The sequence below is a fragment of the Spea bombifrons genome, chromosome 9, assembly GCF_027358695.1.
Source record: "Spea bombifrons isolate aSpeBom1 chromosome 9, aSpeBom1.2.pri, whole genome shotgun sequence".
Taxonomy (NCBI): Eukaryota; Metazoa; Chordata; class Amphibia; order Anura; family Pelobatidae; genus Spea; species Spea bombifrons.
Window position 1 is genome coordinate 2,794,143 of NC_071095.1, and position 14,731 is coordinate 2,808,873.

The window sequence follows — 14,731 nt, forward strand, 5'->3', positions numbered from 1 at the left end:
AAGTCATATACTCTTCATATTTTACACATTAGAAGGAGATGCTTTCTGCTTACCGGGCTTCTTCTAAACCAGTATTAATAAAAAAAAAAAAAAGGGAAAACATAGAACAGTCTTGCAATAAACGCATTAAGAGCAAAAATAAATTAAAAAGATTGCTGACTTGATGACGGACCAAGGCTATTGTACATGAACATACTTTTTTGAATTATACCTCTACGAGATATTTCGTTCCTAGAACTTCTACGATTTATCGGGCTCTGCGGAATGTAAGCAAACACTTTTAGTAACATAATACACTATACGGGATCTCTTAAGGGTCTTTCTGTTGTGCGCAGCCAAATGCACGATTACCGCTACGGGGCGTCTGGTAACAGGGGTGACGACATAATGGCTTAATAACCGTTTTTGGCTGGATTGTGAACCATTTTTTTAAAACTCATTTATAGAGTACTTCATTCGACGCCCGGAGTGACAGATACCAGGGTGCAAACCCCCGGAGCGTTCTTTGTGGGCCAGCTCAATGTTGATGCGGGCATCTCTGTGCCACGGGCTGCCGACTTTAGCCCATTTGGGCTTGGCCCAGATTAGTTACCATTCACCAATAACTTCGAAGAGCAATAAAATAGTCATGGCATTTCATATTGATTATATTGATTTCATATTGATTCAATAGTCATTTTTATGACACTAGAGTGAGAAATAACGTCTAAATTGCTACAATGCTTCATTATATTTAGCACCTGTAATAAAGGTATTGTTACTGTCAAATAGTTGGCTTCTAGTTGTTCTTATAACGTGGGAAATAGCATCTTAAGAGACTTTTTTTTTTTCTTCTTTTTAGTTGAACGGGAGAATGTACAGAAAAGAACGTTTACCCGATGGATGAATCTACATTTGGAGAAGGTAGGACGCTTGTCTGTTTTAGTTAATCAGCGTGAACATTGTGTAAACCATCCGTGTGCCGGGAAATCATACCAGCGTGTCGGTGCCAGGTGGTGCCAAACTGCAAAGTCCATTTCTTTCTATGTTATCTGCGAGAACTTGATGCGTCATCTGGAAATATGTTGATTCTTTCTCTTTCTTGTATCGTTTTGTTTCGGAGTTACTAGCGTTAAATGTTGCATTTTTAACATAGCTCTGCCTTTCATCGGTGATCAACAGATCTGGAGCTCTCGGTTCTCCTTGGCAGCCGGCAATCGGGATTCTTATTATTGGCTTCAAACAGACTTTGATATCAATAATCAATAGAGAGATGAGAGATGAGCTCACCGCCAGTGGGATTTTATATACTGAGGAAGAGGGCTAAATTACGGACACTTTATAGCTACCCGATCCATACTAGTCTGCTTCTACGTATCCAAAAAAAAAAGACATCAATATTCATTTGATATTCTTTAATCAAAATAGTCCAGCATTTTTTTTATTTTTTAAGTTTAATGCCGTTCGGTAAAGTGCCAATTGAGGAAAGGGGAGCAGATGTTCCAATCACTTCTAAAAAGTTGGTCTCTTGGAGTTTCCAAGCCAAGCGCATCCATTTCCCTCCGTGGATTGATCTCTGCGCCACGAATAACCGTGGCTGATAGCCGTCAAGGGTTTTTTTACGAAGCCGCTGGTTTCCCTGAAAGCTGGTAGTGTGCGAAGAATAATTAAATCATGCAGAAAACCTTCTGGTCTGTGTTTATTCCCATGCCAGCCCCATGAAACCTTAGGAACATTACAAGTGCTGGTTTGTCTGACCGTGTCTTTTTTTTTTTTTCCTTAATTTTACTTTTTTTCTTATTTACACAAAAAAGGCATAAAACTGTTAAGCAAACTATTGCCTGGTTATATTCATACCCCTCGTTTGGCTGTCAAGCTAAATTGTTCATTAAACTGCACTCAGTAATGCTTAAGGGGGAAAAACTAAATCAAGAACCAGACGCATTTCACGTCTTCTGGCAACGCAGATAAAGCGGAATATAAAATGTCTATTGAACTTATATTTTGATGCTGGGAGAGTCTTAATGTTGTTGCGTATAAAAAGCACTTAGATTTCCATATTCTAGATTTAATTTTAGCTCATTGCTGCTTCATTGGTACCTAATAAAACCATATTTGGCTTCTGAAACAGTGTGAGAAATGCATTGGCACTCAAACCGTTTGCACTTCTAAAGGGCCTTAAGTGCATTAACATTTATAATAAACAGCAATAAAATTGAAGCTTTTATGAAAAGACTTTTTCTTATCCAGAATTCAGAAATATTCTTTAAATTGTTACAGAAGGGGGCACATGCGATGATTGAGGAGCACTAAGCTTTGAGTGGGTAACAGCATGCTGGGGGAAAAAAGGGTAAACTCTTCAAACGAATGGTTTAAGAATATGGAACCCAGAATAGATCCAGTCAAGGCTTCTTTATCACCCTATACATCCAGTACGAGCAACGTCTTATGCTTCCAAGGAAAAATTATACTCATGGGGACACTTTTTGTCCCAAATACCATCATATGGCAAGAAAAAATCGTATTACTAGTAAATTAAAAATAGGTTTTTCAAAAGATTATGCTATTTTCTTTTTAAAAATATCAGCCATTTGTATGAGTTCTCGCTCTGTTATGTGGACCCCAATCTACTAGACAAACCCCCCTGACGCCTTATGATACCGCTTGGTGTTAGTCACCAAGTCGGAAACTGTGACTAATGAAATCTGGGGGGAATGGACTTCATTAGCATAGCCATAAAGCATCAGCTCATAAAATATTTGCAGATAAAGTTTATTGGCACAAAATTAGACTAAACCAGGATTTCTCAAATCCGACCTACATTACTGTATACAAAACTTGGGTTTACACTCTAGGATAACAATATTTTTTCCATTGTACTTCTCCTCTAAAAAAAAGAGACCATCTTTGGTGGCAACTGGTCTGGAGGTGGCATTAAAAACAATCCTATGACAGAGAGGGTGGACAGGAAGGCTGTATAGCAATGTGCATACAGATCTAAAATAGTTTCATTAGACAGGATTTAGCAGCCAGAATGAAAGAGAACTGGCAGTTAATGGGTTTCTTGACAGTGTCTGTCCTTTATCCTTCTGAAATATTGATTTATGTTGGTTCTGTGAACTCTCGAGTGGGGGGAACTAATTCCCAAACATCATCAGCTTTGAATGATACTTCCCAGAACTCTAGGTCAACGGATGAAGCAGAGTCCACATTCGGCAATCGCGGGTAGGCAGACCCTGAAGTCACACAATCAGATCCTCTATTCCCTCTCAGGTCGGGGTGATTTATAAACTGTTTGGATTACTGCCACGGGACAGTAAAGTGTGCATGGCACTGCTCAATCAGACAATGATTGATGACGGAGCACGCATGTAGTTGTGAACTGATCTACCATGTGATCAAAGTCTGCATTATAAGAGAATTCCGGCATTCCTCCTACCACACACTCTTACTGTATGGTTTCCGCATTTACGTCATAGAAAGTAGAGCCCGGTAATCCGGGATGTGTCTGACTTTGACAGTTTCGGCTTTCACGTATTTAGAGGGGAGGGGGGCAATTCTTAAAGCATTTTATTTCACCTATACCATTACGGATAGGTTTCTTGCCTTGTTTGAAACTTTTTCAGACATTACCTGCACCTCTAGCACTTAAACAATCTTTGTACCTAATCTGACATCAAAGGCACACTGGTTACTTTGTTTAGACATTTTAGCTAAATTGTGGCATTCACATAGTATATGTATTTCGGCATTTGATTTGATTAAGTATCCCTTCTGTTCAGTTTCATGGGGTTATCATGGTGTGGGTTACTCCAGTAGAGGCAGTTCAGAATTTTGTAGGGTCTCAGTTGACCTCTTGCAGACCCTAAAGGACTACCTGTCATGACAGCTGGCAAGAACCTTATAAAAAGAGGTGTGACAGCCTTACTGTACTCCGATGGTGGCCCTAAAAGCAGATCTGCACTACTCGGGTGCTTCATGTTCCTTATGGCCCCTGGGAAAATAACTAAAGCACTTAAAATTACATGACATAACATCTACGTGACACTTCTATGCGATATTCATGCCGAGCCAACCGCATGCGCAGATGTTGATGATCCGCACATGTGGTGCTTGGCGTAATTGTAGCCACAGAACTCTAAAAAAGCTTTATGGACAGTATAGATCCACTTCCTAAAAGCTAACATGGAGAAGGCCTGAGAACGTCCACATCTGCTTTCTGATTAAAAGCCTTCCATCACTGATTACCTTGATCCATCTCATTTTAAAGGAATTAGTTCCCAATTGAGTTGAAAAGGAGGGATTACGGAGATGCTCCCTGTTTGATAATGAACCAATGGTGGCTTTAAGATGCACAGAAGTATTGACTATAAATCAAGTTCCAAGTGAAGAAATCAGGATATTCACTCCCACAAGACAATTAAAAAGAAAATATAGACATTAAAGGGAATCAACCATCAAAGGATTAGAAAAGAATTGCTGATTTGTATTTTAAAGTAGAGATACAAAGAACTCTTATATCAGAGAGCACTTTGAAGCATTTTACAGAAATATATGCAAATGTTTCCACAGGCTGACAGACGTTAATACACTTAAATTTTATAGGCAGTTAATTTAACAGGAAGGGCGGAGATTTTTCCTGTCGTACAGCAGCATCTGGTCCAGGAAGTGCTCAGGTGGATGCGCAATGAGAAAATGCTTCCCCCTTGCCGGCTAAACACACAAAGGGAAATCCAGCTTTGTGGTCCAGCTGGAAGGCTGTCCAGGGGTATTTGAGAGGGACACTGAATCTAATTTCGTTGTGAACAGTATGGAGCCTCTGTGATCAGCAACGATCCGTGTTTGGTTATTACCGTCAGCCCATACCTAATAATGGTAGACTGTTATTTTAAGGATTGAGTTAGATAACTTTTATTTAGCTCCCCTCAGTTCTTAATGTCCTATAATAACCCCCCCCCTGGCTACTTAATCTCTAACAATTTATAAGAAGTGCAACATGGCTCCACTTCAAGGACAAATATCATTCACACTAAGGACTAAGGAAAAGGCTGGTTTCTTGTAAAATACTTCTCTTGAAGCAGAACGGAGTGCTGTTCTAGACTTGCTAGTAGGATGTCCATGAAATATTGGTGGTTATATCTAAGATGAGATCATATTGCATATGTCAGGATACCCTACAAATAAACACAAAGAGCCCTGCCAGCGACACAATGTTGTAAAACTCGGTTCCTGATGTTTCTTCATCATGTCTTCGTAGTGCTGCCCACCGCTTGAAGTGAAAGATCTGTTTGTTGATATTCAAGATGGAAAAATCCTGATGGCTTTATTGGAAGTCTTGACAGGGCAGAGATTGGTAAGTTAACGGGGTAATATATGCCTTCCACGTCTCAAGTGAGAAATATTCAGTTATTTATCATCAGGTGCAAAATCACCAATTCTGTTTACTTACAGCCATATTTTTGAGGCTAACTATGGAGCAGTGACCATAGAAACCAATAGAATGTGTTTACTGATTGCTCAACATTACTAATTTAAACCAAGTAGGACCCTTATAGTCATTAGCCTTTCGTATCCTTTAATGTGTTTTAACAGATTTTTGCAGTGCAGCTCGATAATCCAAAATTAAAGGCTTATACTTTTCAGATATACAAAATTCCCAATACGAGTCCGAATCCACCAAAACATAGCAATAATGTATTCAGCGTTTAAAGGTGTGACTTGAACACAAATATATTTCGAAAGCTGACATTTTCTCTCTGTACCGTTCCTGGAACTATCGCCGGCAGAAGTTATACCTAATATTGATAGATTGTAACACACGCATGTTTGGTGCAAACTCAGTTTACAGAGTCCTATAAACAGGATCCATCTGTTGGTCTGTCCATCTTTTTTTTTTTTTTCTTTGAACACCGCAGTGCCAGATGGAGCTTTACTATAATCCATAAAGACTGCGCCGTCAAATTTGCTCCATTCATTTTTATGATAAATCCTGATTTGAATGACATCTGCCCAATAATCAGTGAATACAACTCTCTTTTTTTTCCCCCTTCCAGCTCCACGAGTACAAATCCTCAGCTCATCGCATATTCCGGCTCAACAACATAGCTAAGGCGCTAAAGTTTCTGGAAGACAGCAACGTGAGTCATTGTGATCGTAACAAGCGACTTGTATCAATGGGCAGGTTTCTGCAGACGCAGCTTATGAACGTCTGGCGGCCATTCTAGATTAGACTCATGGTGGGCCTTGTTGAAACTTATCAAAAGCTCGTCTTTATTTTCGATGGACGTTCTATTTATTTGGGGAATGGTTCTACAGCGGAGCGGGCCCCTCATACCACATCTGCCGGGGACTTGCAAGTAGGTTTAAGCTTTCAGAAGAACCCTATGGCGTCGATACTCGATCACCGATGTCCTGTACCTTCACTGAAAGCAAAAATCCCATTGATTATGCATGTTAGACAACCACAGGGCCACGGGAGCCCCACCACAATCCAAGAGCATGAAGGTTGGCTATGGGGGAAGATGATATAAAGATTGAATGGCCCGAAAATGTTTCGGCAAGGAGACTCCATGATGTAATGTACGCTGCTTAGGTCTTCTAAAAATATATCTATCTAAGTCCATCCATTTATACCCTGCTCCTTGACATTTGCAAGTAAACAGCTTATTGATAACACTTAAACACCATGGGTAACAAAAAAGCCCAGGGCCTGTCTGCTAGGCCTAACACGACTCCCATTGTTCTATGTGGAGGCATTGTTCTTAGAATTGTGCAAGCCAGCAACATTAAATCATGTTTCTGAGCCGAGACTCCCGTCATCCTTAGCCAACACAAAGTTGCCCGACCCTGTGACTTCCTCGGCTCAGTAGGAGTGGGCGGGCGCCATGGTTTCTGATCGGATTTGTGGGGTTTAACGGCCTCCTTGAACCAGAAAGATTTTATTTAAGCTGGAATTGGCAAACTGTGCAGATTCCAGTTTATGAGTTCAGACTCAATCAGATTTGCCTTTTACTTGTAGGCTTTTGATTTCGATGGAGCTGCGGTCGATACCTTTCCCGGGAGGAGGAGGGGGGCAGCCTTCTATAAAACAAAAACTTGACAGCAGATAAGAACCATTCCGCCGTCTAGAGTGCCAATCATTCCTGCTGTAAAGAGTCAAACCTTAATCAGTCTCGTCTTAGATTCAGGAGCTATATGCCTATCCCACGCATGTTTAAATTCTTTCAGTGGATTAACGTCTCCTCTCCTGGGAGGGCGATTCGCTTATCTACCACCTTTTCAGTAAACTTCCTCCTCTAATGAGTTAATGAATCCGCACAAAACAAGTATAGCACCAGGCCTGTCATTCCATTTATTCATATTACACGCTACTGTGAAGACAGAATGGTTGAAGGTGCCTTTAGGGTTAGGCATATGTTGTAGGCTCCCATGCTTTGTCGGAGGCTATTCTCTAAAGACATGTTTCTCTCCAGGTAAAGCTGGTAAGCATCGACGCAGCAGAAATTGCAGATGGGAATCCCTCGCTGGTTCTTGGCTTGATCTGGAACATCATCTTGTTCTTGCAGGTAGAACTTTTTCAGAAGAAATGCAAAACGTAGCCAGGAAAAAAAAATGCTAATCCAGATTTGTGACCAGTTTTCCCATTTAATTTAAAGGGGTACTAAACCCTGAATCATGCCAGATTCTTCCTGCCCTGATCTCGACACATTTGTAACCACAGGATGTTCTCAGACCTCTTTTGCATTGTCTCATTAAAAAAAAATCTCCATCCCCTTATGGTTTTTCTTTTGTTGAACGCAGATTAAAGAACTCACAGGCAACCTAAACCGAATGTCGTCTTCATCTAGTTTATCCTCGTTGCCCAGCGGGACCGAGTCGGAAACGTCTCAGCCCAGCACTCCCAGCACGGAGAAAAGCTTGTCCGTTTCAATTAAGGATCAGCGCAAAGCAATCAAAGCGCTTCTCAACTGGGTTCAACAAAGGACAAGAAAGTAAGAGACCGCGATTGGCCAGTGCGCACGACCCCACAGGGCAATAGCTGCCATGGTGTATACATTTAAATATATATAGTTTTATAAAAAATACAAAAGATTACTATATTTTGTTGTAAATGTGTATTGAAGGTGGAGGATTGAATGCAGCCTTATGTGAACTCTGAAAACTTTGTTTAAGGAAATTGGATTTATAATTTGTACCCTAAATGCCCCCAGTTACAGTAAATTATTGTTAAGACAAGTTGCCAGCCAGTCCTCAAGGCACACTAACGCTCCAGGTTTTATTAATCTCCCTACTGGGATGGAATGCGGCCGCTTCTAACCTCAACCGTTACATAAGATATTAAAAAATACTTTAGAAAATGTTTTAGGATATATAATTTACAGACTCTAGAAAAAAAAAAAAAAAGTTTAACCAAGAAAAAGTGTTTTCAGTATTTTAAAAGGAGCCCAGTAAACTAATGAAACCTATGTAAGGATGTCCATTTCACAAATTATGTTTAAATAAAGTAAAAACAAGTTTTAAAGCAAGTAAAAAGAAGAACCCACTGAAGGCTCTCTAGACGTAGTCCGTATGACAAGCAGCTATGCTGATAAACTTTATCCCTGTGACCGGCAGCAGACCCGGACGGGCCGTTTAATGAAAACGCATTGAGAAACCTATTAACAATATGATTCATGCCCCTTGCACAGTGAAAGGGTTAATCTCATAAAGGTACGTGCATGCGCTGTACCCAGTAGAGCATTCAAAGAACATATGTCAAGGTTTGTTTGACATCAGCAAGGCAAATAAAACATTAATGGGACCAGCGTCCATATGTAACATCTGTAAAGTCTATTTTAAAAGCAAAAACAAACATTTGATTTTATGGCAGGCGGAGATAAATTTGTTTTATTTCCAAACAATAAAACTCAAATATCACGGAATACTCTACACCAGTAAAGAACACTCCCTCTCCTCGCTCTCCCCTTCTATCACTGTCTCTCCCTTATTTTCATTCTCACTCCTTTATGTGCTCCCTCCCTGTAATTATCTCCCCCTCACACATTCATGCTTCTGTCCCACTAAGATCTACTCTTCTCACCATCTTAATCCCCATCTCCCTCTACACCTTACTCTCCCCCATCTCCTTTTCCCCCTTTTTATTGTACCAAGAAATTAATTGTAAAAATAAATATCTATTCTGTTCAATGTGATCTAGAGACATGACCCAGTCTTCTTCTTTTTGTTTTCTATTAAGGTACGGTGTGGCCGTTCAGGATTTTGCCGGTAGCTGGAGAAGTGGTCTTGCCTTTTTAGCCATAATAAAAGCAATAGATTTCAGCTTGGTGGACATAAAGAAAGCTTTGGAGAGGTCTTCACGAGATAACCTCGAAGATGCCTTCAACATCGCTGAAAAATCTCTCAATATACCCAGACTTTTGGAGCCCGAAGGTAGCTTGTAGTTTATGGAGTGCAAACATTTGTGTTTGGTAGTATTAGAGGAAAAACAAAACTTCGGAAAAGTTATATTAGTGAGAAGCGTGCTTAGTAGATGTGCTAAAATCCCACCAGAATGTTGCCTTAAAGACAGCGTTCTGTTGCTGTCCTGTAGTGTCCCCTGTCCTGAAGAATGAGTATGCGTGAGGATGGTATATGCCACAATAATTTTAGTTTTGCCTTTATAAATATTGTCTATCTTGTATTAAAAGTCCATAACACACTCTATTTGCACAGAAACGTGTCAAAAAGTGACAGTTGCATTTCCAGAACACGCTCGAAATAATTATTTTTCACATTCTTTTCTGTTAGATCTCATGGTTGACTCACCTGATGAACAATCCATCATGACGTACGTCACTCAATTTCTCGAGCACTTCCCAGAGCTCGACGCTGTGAGTACCTTCTGATTCTTAGTCGTAGGAAATGTGCTACACCCCAGAATGTTGGATTTTATATGGACCTGTCATGTGAAAAGAAAAAAAAAGTTTTATTAAGCTGTACACAGAATTTACTAAAAAAACCTGGTTACAAGCTGTACCCTTTAAATTACAGGACGATTATAGAGAGAATAAAAGGGAAGATCTCCCACTGGAAATGACGTACGTGCATTATAAGGATGGACCAACGGAAGAGGAAGGCACGATTATAAATGTGGATAACAATGAGAATGGCAACCATGTCATGCATTTGGACAAATCCCATATAACTCCTACAGACATGCACCACTGCATGAAATACTCCATAACAGAAGAACCGAACATCCACAAAAATCCTTCGCCGCCGTCAACAGATTACAAACCTTTTCCTCCGCTGGAAAGAGATGCTAAGGGCAGATTTCCTATCACGAACGGAGGAGGAACGCCAAAGAACAATTTTAATAGGTCTGTAAAAACACCCGGAACAGTATCTGCTGATGGCAGGAAAGCCATCGTAGACAGCTACGTGCCGAGCTCAGGTGATGCCAAGGAGCCATTTTACATCACAAATGGAAAAGGTCCCACCAACGACATTGACTGTATGGCTGAAAGTCCGCTTTCGTCGGCATCAGCAGAGCAAGAGCTAAATTACGAGGTTAGCGACGACCGCTTTTCTTCTTTGGAAGATATTTCCATGGGCCCAGAAACGAGACCAATTACTTTATTTAACGAAGATAATGTCAAACGTAATAATATCTTGGAAAGCCGGAAGCCAGATGAAGGTAGGCAGAAGCTGTCAATAATATCTGATAACGGTGAAACGTTATCTCCTACTACTCCAGAGGAAGAAGTGGATTTATACAAGTATGTGTTGCACGTTGCCAAGAACTCTCCGGACAGCGACCATCCAAAACAGAATACTGTGTTCCAAGCACATAAACCGAGTACCGCCATGACAGTAGATACACCTGACCATAAAGGATCTCTTCAGAAGTCTTGTCTGAGCACACCTGAACCAAGTCCCCAACCTTTAAAATCAGCTGATACAGACGGCGCAGACGATGCTAAAATCTCTATTATCCCGCACGATTTGTTTTACTATCCTCATTACAGCGTCCCCATCTCAGATGTCTTGCAAGCTTTTGTTGGAACCTCTCCAGATGGTCCCAAACACAGCAAGGCTGCAGATCCCTCGTCAACAAAGACACAAGAAGAGGAAAGTGAAACTAATAATGGCGGACCGTACATGCAGACCACCCCCGAGAAGGGAAAAAATAAAGGAATTTTGACTACGGAGCCTGAGGACTACCCTTTAGGGACAGAAGATGGAGTGTGGGAAAAGATGTCCCCCCAGATAGGTCAACAGACGGCCAGTAGCATGTATACCATGGATAAATCCAACAAGGTGGCCTCCCGAGAATCCGTCGATGATATAAACAGCCACCCCTCGTCTCGTTTTGGTTCTACAGAGAATATTCAGGTAAATTCTCAAATGTCGACACAAATCTTAATATCATTCTCTATCATTATGTCGCCACAGGGTCCATCAAAACACGAAATTGCATATTTTCTTTTTTATGCAACGCTACAGCAGATACATATATATCTTTATTACATTTATGTCAAAATGATTACAATTAACAAATTACATCTGCAGACATTTGGAAAACATCAGCTAATAAAATTAGGCTTCACTTTCCTGCATCGCCAAGAACTGGCTTAATGGGTCTAGTAAAAACATAAAAGCAAAGCATGAAACTATAAAGAAAATAAACTGAGGCAAATTTCTCATATGCTAAGAAATTTAATCTTCTGAGTTCCAGAAATAATCTTCTGCAGATTGATTTTGTTGATTCTGAATTGTTACTGATATATAATTTCCCCCATTAGCGTTATCTGGTCTGAGGAATGACTGCTCTTTAGTAGAAAAGTCGTCTCATACGGGTTTACTTGTATCTTTATTGTGTAAATGTATCCAACTATGTAATTAGCGTGTACATAAGGATCTGGTCCAGGGGTGACCTTCCCAAGTCTTGCCATGGCACTGTCATGCTTGTTATGGACCCTTTGTCTGCACTTGGACAGGTTAGGCACTTGGCATACACCCCCAAAAAGACATTTTTTCTTCCAGGATATTCATTGTTACAAAAAATTATTGGTATTTCAATAAAATGGCAGGTAACAAGAGCTCATCGACTTCTTTTCTTATGACCCGTAGAGCTCTGAAAGAGCTGGCGGACCCTGGAAGCTCTCGGACCAACCCACATCAAATAATGGTGGACTCTCTCAGGGAAAGGAATTCCAGGACATAATAGAACAAGGAGGTATATCGGAAGGTGGAGTGGGAGAAGAAAAGCTCAAAGACCCCTTAATTAATAAGTAAGTAATAACACCGGGTCCTGTTTTCCATTAGGATATTATTGAGCCAAAGTCTGTTGTCAGCGGAATGCTAGCCACGTGGCAATTCTACAATAAGCCATCGTTATCGGACGTCATCCCTGAAGATCCATTGTTTCATTACCAATAAATTATGGTTTATGGCTTTTACCTGAATATATTTTTAGATAAAACCTTGGGTGTGTAAACTGCATGTAGCTTACAGGTAGTAGCTTTTATCAGTATGGGGTAAAACAAAACAGGATTTTTATTGTCAGTTTTGGGGATATGTTGTATAAAATCATTAGAATTGTGTCTTTTGAACTATATTCTATTTCCCTCCCAAGAAATATTGCAATTTTTCTCTTGCAGATCACCTTGTAGTGATACCAATGGAAACGAGCGGTATATTCCAGGCCAAACGGTTAGTTCATATCATGTAATTGACAGGGAACACGGAACATGTGGAAAGAGTCATGCGTAATATATCCTGTACCCTGCCAAACCAGTCACCTCAGTGGGAACATCAAAACCACCGATTTTCCAAATTATCTTTTTGTGTTAAGGCAAGTCCTGCCTTGGGGTGCAAGTCATTGTGTCTTAAGAGTGACAAGAAAGGAGCCGATCAGGGTTGGGGGGTATAAGATAAAAGAATGCCTTATTACCTGCTGGCTTCCAGCTCAGAGTTACTCCAGCTACCGTTTCTACTTTGTGCGAATCCTGGAGCCAATAAGGAAAGACTCAGTCGGGAAATTCCATCTAAGGGGATTTTAAGAACGAGTTTCTGTCCAGCCTTGCATTAGTTATGTTGTAACAAATTAAGGGTGTTTTCCAGGATAAATTTAAGTTTAATTACTTCAATTATGATTACTTACGACATTGTCATTTCTTTAATAGAATTTTAAAGCCTTTCCCGGTGAGAGCGTGGATAGGAAGTTTATGCATGAAACGGAAATCAGGTAAGTCTTTTGGAACAATAGTTATGTAGTCATCTTGGTTTGAAAAAACGCACCTCAACCAATTCAACCTCGCTGTTGATCCAGAAGAAGAAAAAAAAACCCTCATATTCTAAAACAAAAATCTGTTTTCAAACCAAAACTCATAAATAAAAAATATCAGACTATGGCTTGAAAACAAATAGGCTGCATAGTAAATGTAAAATGTGTGTACTTTACTAAGCTGTTGGCATAATAACTCGCAGACTTGCATAATCTCTCTCTCAATGTCTCCCTACCTTCTCCACATACCACTTCCGTGTCCCCTTCTCCTTTTCCGCAGCTCCCCTTCTTGCCTCGCCTCTTCTGTATTCATTCTTCTTTCTTCGTCCACTTCTCCCTGCTCTCCGTTGTCCAGGCAAACATACTAGCACTCACACTGGTAGCTGTAATGAGCTTCTGCTGTGGCAACCACCCGTACTGTCATGAATGAGAACTTTTCCTTTGACTTTGTTTGATGTGTAGTGGTTAGGATGTGGAAACTGTGCGTATTGTGCTGTCATTATGATATATTTAAGGCAAACCTACATACATTGAGCAGTAAATAATTTGCATGATTTCAGTGCAGGATCTAGATTTTAGAGATTGAGCATTGAATGAAGCCCTCGATTTTCAAAGGGGTGTTCAGTAACGGAATGGCTTCCAAGTAGGGGACAGGGGTGCATTGATAAGTCTGCTTATTTATCAATTTCCTAATTTGCTGTATTTGCAGGAAACGGAGGGTCGGCGACGTCCAAGCCGCAGAAATGGATGCTTCTGGCTTCGAAGACAACTACTCCGTGAGCCGCTCTCCAGACATGTTCTATGCTATCTTTCTGCTCTGGGTCTTATTCTACTGCATGCTGATTCTTCCTGAACTGGATATGAGCAAAGTTGCATTTTTCTCAAACAACGAGTAAAATCAGAGCGGTGGGTAGAAAGTATCAACGACGGGCACGCTCCTGTATCCGCGGGGTACTCTCCAGCAATAATTGAACCCCTTTTAGGCACCAAAAAGATGGGGGGTTTGTTCAATCCTTTGCTTGCCTACTTGGCATTTAAGGAAGCGTGTATTCATAGGAGAGAGCACGGAATGAGTGTGAGCATAGCTGCATGTGTCAAGTTTGTGCCTTTTTGTAAATAACCCTTTCACTGCCTCTTTATAACTCCACGGCTGCCAGAGACACTCATAATCATTGCGAGACTACTAAACGTTGTAGCAAATATAAGAAAAGCAATCATTTGACCAGATGCTTTCATGTTTTAGCACATTGTTGCCTGACTGGGGACCCTTCAAACAGTGGCCCTCAAGGATTTCAGAGAATCAGTTAGTATGAGTTAGTCTTACGCTTTGTATAGTATTTTTCTGTGGGAATGGAAGGTGAAATGTATATCTGGGGTTCTTGGTTCTCGTGTGCAGAGGGATTTGAATTCAGAGTCTAGAAACGGCTATTAGGTTGATGTCCTCTATGGGTCGAGCGAATCTCGTACATCTTTGCATCCAGAAAT

General features: G+C 40.6%; 1 protein-coding gene across 1 annotated transcript in view; it reads left to right on the top strand.

Annotated features, from left to right (window-relative positions):
- CLMN (calmin) overlaps positions 1-14,731 on the top strand; it is a 43,052-nt gene extending 28,321 nt beyond the window's left edge. The window contains exons 2-13 of the mRNA XM_053475262.1: positions 842-903; positions 5,237-5,332; positions 6,033-6,116; positions 7,452-7,544; positions 7,780-7,970; positions 9,215-9,408; positions 9,766-9,848; positions 10,009-11,352; positions 12,091-12,251; positions 12,621-12,672; positions 13,146-13,207; positions 13,956-14,731. Of these exons, the coding sequence (XP_053331237.1) occupies positions 842-903; positions 5,237-5,332; positions 6,033-6,116; positions 7,452-7,544; positions 7,780-7,970; positions 9,215-9,408; positions 9,766-9,848; positions 10,009-11,352; positions 12,091-12,251; positions 12,621-12,672; positions 13,146-13,207; positions 13,956-14,142 (2,609 nt within the window). The 3' untranslated portion in view covers positions 14,143-14,731. The remainder of the gene's footprint in view (positions 1-841; positions 904-5,236; positions 5,333-6,032; positions 6,117-7,451; positions 7,545-7,779; positions 7,971-9,214; positions 9,409-9,765; positions 9,849-10,008; positions 11,353-12,090; positions 12,252-12,620; positions 12,673-13,145; positions 13,208-13,955) is intronic.